Source organism: Stegostoma tigrinum, unplaced genomic scaffold, assembly GCF_030684315.1.
Source record: "Stegostoma tigrinum isolate sSteTig4 unplaced genomic scaffold, sSteTig4.hap1 scaffold_752, whole genome shotgun sequence".
Taxonomy (NCBI): Eukaryota; Metazoa; Chordata; class Chondrichthyes; order Orectolobiformes; family Stegostomatidae; genus Stegostoma; species Stegostoma tigrinum.
Genome location: NW_026728697.1, coordinates 22501 through 29452, shown reverse-complemented (window position 1 = coordinate 29452; position 6952 = coordinate 22501). Strand labels below are relative to the sequence as shown.

At 72.0% G+C, this 6952-nt stretch overlaps 1 protein-coding gene across 1 annotated transcript in view; it reads right to left on the bottom strand.

Annotated features, from left to right (window-relative positions):
* Positions 1 to 1850: 1850 nt before the first annotated feature.
* Positions 1851 to 6952, bottom strand: part of LOC125449989 (voltage-dependent L-type calcium channel subunit alpha-1D-like) — a gene marked incomplete at both ends in the record, with an annotated part of 24063 nt that continues 18961 nt past the window's right edge. The window contains one exon of the mRNA XM_059644358.1: positions 1851 to 1938. Within this exon, the coding sequence (XP_059500341.1) occupies positions 1851 to 1938 (88 nt within the window). The remainder of the gene's footprint in view (positions 1939 to 6952) is intronic.

Genomic DNA, 6952 nt, shown 5'->3' with positions numbered 1-6952 from the left:
GCCCCTCAACCTCACCCTCTCTCCCCCAATGTCCGTCAATCCCCACCCTCGCTTCCCCCCCGTGTCTTCAATTCCCACCCTCCCTCCCCATGTCCCTCAATCCCCACCCTCTCTCCCCGTGTCCCTAAATCCCCACCCACTGTCCCCCACCGTGTCCTCAATCCCCACCCTCTATCCCCGTGATCCTCAATCCCCACCCTCTCTCCCCTACCATGTCCCTCAATCCCCACCCACTCCCTCCCCATGTCCCTCAACCGCACCCTCTCTCCCCCAATGTCCGTCAATCCCCACCCTCTCCCTCCCCGTGTCTCTCAGTCCACACCTTCTCTCCCCCGTGTCCCTCAACCCGACCCTCTCTCCCCGCTGTGTCCCTCAATCCCCACCCTCTCCCCATGTCCCTCAATCCCCACCCTCTCCCCCTCGTGTCCGTCAATCCCCACCCTCTCCCCCGGTGTCCCTCAATCCCCACCCTCTCCCCGCCTCGTGTCCCTCAATCAACACCCCCCACGCCCCTCAATCCCCACCCCCCCACCGTGTCCCTCAATCCCCACCCTCTCCCCCCTGTGTCCGTCAATCCCCACCCTCTCCCCCTCGTGTCCGTCCTTACCCACCCTCTCCCCGCCTCGTGTCCCTCAATCAACACCCCCCACCGTGTCCCTCAATCCCCCCCACCTCTCGCCCCGCCTCCCCCCCACCTCTCGCCCCGCCCCCCCCACCTCTCGCCCCCACCTCTCGCCCCGCCCCCCCCCACCTCTCGCCCCGCCCCCCCGCCCCCCCCACCTCTCGCCCCGCCCCCCGCCCCCCCCCACCTCTCACCCCGCCCCCCCGCCCCGCCCCCACCTCTCGCCCCGCCCCCCCCGCCCCCCCCACCTCTCGCCCCGCCCCCACGCCCGCCCCCCCACCTCTCGCCCCGCCCCCCCGCCCGCCCCCCCACCTCTCGCCCCGCCCCCCCCGCCCGCCCCCCCCACCTCTCGCCCCGCCCCCCCGCCCGCCCCCCCCACCTCTCGCCCCGCCCCCCCGCCTGCCCCCCCACCTCTCGCCCCGCCCCCCCGCCCGCCCCCCCCCACCTCTCGCCCCGCCCCCCCGCCCGCCCCCCCCCACCTCTCGCCCCGCCCCCCCCCGCCTCTCGCCCCGCCCCCCCCCAACCTCTCGCCCCGCCCCCCCCACCTCTCGCCCCGCCCCCCGCCCACCCCCCACCTCTCGCCCCGCCCCCCCGCCCCCCCCCCACCTCTCGCCCCGCCCCCCCGCCCGCCCCCCCCACCTCTCGCCCCGCCCCCCCCACCTCTCGCCCCGCCCCCCCGCCCACCCCCCACCTCTCGCCCCGCCCCCCCGCCCCACCCCACCTCTCGCCCCGCCCCCCCGCCCGCCCCCCCCACCTCTCGCCCCGCCCCCCGCCTCTCGCCCCGCCCCCCCCACCTCTCGCCCCCCCGCCCGCCCCCCCCACCTCTCGCCCCGCCCCCCCCACCTCTCGCCCCGCCCCCCCACCTCTCGCCCCGCCCCCCCCACCTCTCGCCCCCCCCCCCCCCACCTCTCGCCCCGCCCCCCCCCACCTCTCACCCCGCCCCCCCCACCTCTCGCCCCGCCCCCCCCACCTCTCGCCCCGCCCCCCCACCTCTCGCCCCGCCCCCCCACCTCTCGCCCCGCCCCCCCACCTCTCGCCCCGCCCCCCCCACCTCTCGCCCCGCCCCCCCACCTCTCGCCCCGCCCCCCCCACCTCTCGCCCTGCCCCCCCACCTCTCGCCCCGCCCCCCCCCCCACACCTCTCGCCCCGCCCCCCCCCCCACCTCTCGCCCCGCCCCCCCCCCCACCTCTCGCCCCCCCCCCCCCCCCCGCCATGTCCCTGTACCCACCTTCAGTCCCTTGGCTCGGTTTATCGCTCTGAGGGGACGGAGGACCCGTAGAACACGTAGAATTTTCACAACAGATATCGCACTCGACCTGTTCATAGAGAGAGAGCACAGTGGCAGCTATCCTTACACCCCCTCCCCGATCCCCGTCACCCCCTCCCCGATCCCCGTCACCACATCCCCAATCCCCGTCAACCCCTCCCCGATCCCCGTCACCACTTCCCCAATCCCCGTCACCACATCCCCGATCCCCGTCACCCTCTCCCCGATCCCCGTCACCACCTCCCCGATCCCCGTCACCCCCTCCCCGATCCCCGTCACCACATCCCCGATCCCCGTCACGATCCCCGTCACCACATCCCCGATCCCCGTCACCACCTCCCCGATCCCCGTCACCACCTCCCCGATCCCCGTCACCCCCTCCCGATCCCGTCACCCCCTCCCGATCCCGTCACCCCCTCCCGATCCCCGTCACCCTCTCCCGATCCCCGTCACCACCTCCCCGATCCCCGTCACCACTTCCCGATCCCCGTCACCACATCCCGATCCCCGTCACCCTCTCCCGATCCCCGTCACCACCTCCCGATCCCCGTCACCCCTCCCCGATCCCCGTCACCCCTCTCCATCCCCGTCACCCCCTCCCCGATCCACCGTCACCCCCTCCCGATCCCCTCACCACCTCCCGATCCCCGTCACCTCTCCCGATCCCCGTCACCACCTCCCCGATCCCGTCACCACCTCCCCGATCCCCGTCACCCCTCCCCGATCCCCGTCAACCCCCTCCCGATCCCCGTCACCCCTCCCCGATCCCCGTCACCACTCCCGATCCCCGTCACCCTCTCCCGATCCCCGTCACCACCTCCCGATCCCCGTCACCCTCTCCCCGATCCCCGTCACCACCTCCCCGATCCCCGTCACCACCTCCCCGATCCCCGTCAACCCCCTCCCCGATCCCCGTCACCCTCTCCCGATCCCCGTCACCAAGTCCCCAATCCCCGTCACCACATCCCCCGATCCCCGTCACACCCTCCCGATCCCCGTCAACCCCTCCCCATCCCCGTCACCCCTCCCGATCCCCGTCACCACCCTCCCGATCCCCGTCACCACCTCCCCGATCCCCGTCACCACTCCCCCGATCCCGTCACCCCCCTCCCCGATCCCCGTCACCCCCTCCCCGATCCCCGTCACACCCTCCGATCCCCGTCAACCCCTCCCCATCCCGTCACCCCCTCCCGATCCCCGTCACCACCTCCCCGATCCCGTCACCACCTCCCCGATCCCCGTCACCACCTCCCCGATCCCCGTCACCCCCTCCCGATCCCCGTCACCCCCTCCCCGATCCCGTCACCCCCTCCCCGATCCCCGTCACCCCCTCCCGATCCCCGTCACCCTCTCCCGATCCCCGTCACCACCTCCCCGATCCCCGTCACCCCCTCCCCGATCCCCGTCAGCCCCTCCCGATCCTCGTCACCACCTCCCCGATCCCCGTCACCACATCCCCGATCCCCGTCACCCTCTCCCCGATCCCCGTCACCACTCCCGATCCCCGTCACCACATCCCCGATCCCCGTCACACCCTCCCGATCCCCGTCAACCCCTCCCCATCCCCGTCACCCCCCTCCCCGATCCCCGTCACCCCCTCCCGATCCCGTCACCACCTCCCCGATCCCCGTCACCACCTCCCCGATCCCCGTCACCACCTCCCCGATCCCGTCACCCCCTCCGATCCCCGTCACCCCCTCCCCGATCCCCGTCACCCCCTCCCGATCCCCGTCACCCTCTCCCCGATCCCCGTCACCCCCTCCCGATCCCCGTCACCACCTCCCGACCCGATCCCCGTCACCACCTCCCCGATCCCCGTCACCACCTCCCCGATCCCCGTCACCCCCTCCCCGATCCCCGTCACCCTCTCCCGATCCCCGTCACCCCCTCCCCGATCCCCGTCACCACCTCCCCGATCCCCGTCACCCCCTCCCCGATCCCCGTCACCCTCTCCCCGATCCCCGTCACCACCTCCCCATCCCCGTCACCCCCTCCCCGATCCCCGTCACCCCCTCCCCGATCCCCGTCACCACCTCCCCGATCCCCGTCACCCCCCCTCCCCGATCCCCGTCACCCCCTCCCCGATCCCCATCACCCCCTCCCCGATCCCCGTCACCCCCTCCCCGATCCCCGTCACCCCCTCCCCGATCCCCGTCACCCCCTCCCCGATCCCCGTCACCACCTCCCGATCCCGTCACCCCCTCCCCGATCCCCGTCACCCCCCTCCCCGATCCCCGTCACCACCTCCCGATCCCCGTCACCCCCTCCCCGATCCCCGTCACCCCCTCCCCGATCCCCGTCACCACCTCCCCGATCCCCGTCACCCCCTCCCCGATCCCCGTCACCCCCTCCCCGATCCCCGTCACCACCTCCCCGATCCCCGTCACCCCCTCCCCGACCCGATCCCCGTCACCACCCTCCCCGATCCCCGTCCCCCCCTCTCCGATCCCCGTCACCACCTCCCCGATCCCCGTCACCCCCTCCCCGATCCCCGTCACCCCCTCCCCGATCCCCGTCACCCCCTCCCTATCTCCGTCACCCCCTCCCTATCTCCGTCACCCCCTCCCCGATCCCCGTCACCACCTCCCCGATCCCCGTCACCCCCTCCCCGACCCGATCCCCGTCACCACCTCCCCGATCCCCGTCACCCCCTCCCCGATCCCCGTCACCCCCTCCCCGATCCCCGTCACCACCTCCCCGATCCCCGTCACCCCCTCCCCGACCCGATCCCCGTCACCACCTCCCCGATTCCCGTCACCCCCTCTCCGATCCCCGTCACCACCTCCCCGATCCCCGTCACCCCCTCCCCGATCCCCGTCACCCCCTCCCCGATCCCCGTCACCCCCTCCCTATCTCCGTCACCCCCTCCCTATCTCCGTCACCCCCTCCCCGATCCCCGTCACCACCTCCCCGATCCCCGTCACCCCCTCCCCGACCCGATCCCCGTCACCACCTCCCCGATCCCCGTCACCCCCTCTCCGATCCCCGTCACCACCTCCCCGATCCCCGTCACCCCCTCCCCGATCCCCGTCACCCCCTCCCGATCCCCGTCACCCTCTCCCCGATCCCCGTCACCCCCTCCCGATCCCCGTCACCACCTCCCCGACCCGATCCCCGTCACCACCTCCCCGATCCCCGTCACCACCTCCCCGATCCCCGTCACCCCCTCCCCGATCCCCGTCACCCCCTCCCCGATCCCCGTCACCCTCTCCCCGATCCCCGTCACCCCCTCCCCGATCCCCGTCACCACCTCCCCGATCCCCGTCACCACCTCCCCGATCCCCGTCACCCCCTCCCCGATCCCCGTCACCCTCTCCCCGATCCCCGTCACCACCTCCCCATCCCCGTCACCCCCTCCCCGATCCCCGTCACCCCCTCCCCGATCCCCGTCACCCCCTCCCCGATCCCCGTCACCACCTCCCCGATCCCCGTCACCCCCTCCCCGATCCCCGTCACCACCTCCCCGATCCCCGTCACCCCCTCTCCGATCCCCGTCACCACCTCCCCGATCCCCGTCACCCCCTCCCCGATCCCCGTCACCCCCTCCCCGATCCCCGTCACCCCCTCCCTATCTCCGTCACCCCCTCCCTATCTCCGTCACCCCCCTCCCCGATCCCCGTCACCACCTCCCCGATCCCCGTCACCCCCTCCCCGACCCGATCCCCGTCACCACCTCCCCGATCCCCGTCACCCCCTCTCCGATCCCCGTCACCACCTCCCCGATCCCCGTCACCCCCTCCCCGATCCCCGTCACCCCCTCCCCGATCCCCGTCACCCCCTCCCTATCTCCGTCACCCCCTCCCTATCTCCGTCACCCCCTCCCTATCTCCGTCACCCCCTCCCGATCTCTGTCACCCCCTCCCGATCTCCGTCACCCCCTCCCTATCTCCGTCAACCCCTCCCTATCTCCGTCAACCCCTCCCTATCACCGTCACCCTCTCCCTATCTCCGTCAACCCCTCCCAATCCCCGTCACCCCCTCCCCGATCTCCGTCACACCCTCCCTATCTCCGTCACCCTCTCCCTATCTCCGTCAACGCCTCCCGATCTCCGTCACCCCCTCCCTTTTTCCATCACCCTCTCCCTATCTCCGTCACCCCCTCCCTATCTCCGTCACCCTCTCCCTATCTCCGTCAACACCTCCCGATCCCCGTAACCCCCTCCCTGTCTCTGTTACCCCCTCCCTGTCTCTGTTACCCCCTCCCGCTCTCTGTCACCCCATCCCTATCTCCGTCACCCCCTCCCGATCCCCGTCACCCTCTCTCCGATCCCCGTCACCCAATCCCTATCTCCGTCAACCCCTCCCGATCGCTGTCACCCCATCCCTATCTCCGTCACACCCTCCCTATCACCGTAACCCTCTCCCTATCTCCATCAACCCCTCCCGATCCCCGTCACCCCCTCCCCGATCCCTGTCACCCCCTCCCCGATCCCCGTCAACCCCTCCCTATCTCCGTCAACCCCTCCCTATCTCTGTCACCCCCTCCCTATCCCCAAAACCCCCTCCCGATCACCGTCACCCCCTCCCTTTCTCTGTCACCCGCTCCATATCCCCGTCATCCCCTCCCTATCCCTGTCACGCCCTCCCTATCCCCATAACCCCCTCCCTATCTCCGTCACCCCCTCCCTATCCCCGTAACTCCCTCCTTTCCCTGTCACCCCCTCTCTATCTCCGTCACCCCCTCTCGATCTCTGTCACCCCCTCCCGAACTCCGTCACCCCCTCCCTATCTCTGTTACACCTCCCTATCCCCTTCACCCCCTCCCTATCTCTGTAACCCCCTCCCGATCTCCGTCATTCCCTCCCTATCTCTGTCACCCCCTCCCTATCCCCGTCACCCCCTCCCTATCTCTGTCACCCCCTCCCTATCCCCGTCACCCCCTCCCTATCTCTGTCACCCCCTCCCTATCTCCGTCACCCCCTCCCTATCTCCGTCACCCCCTCCCTATCCCCGTAACTCCCTCCTTTCCCTGTCACTCCTTCTCTACCTCTGTCACCCCCTCTCGATCTCCGTCACCCCCTCCCTATCCCCGTAACTCCCGCTTTCCCTGTCACCCCCTCTCT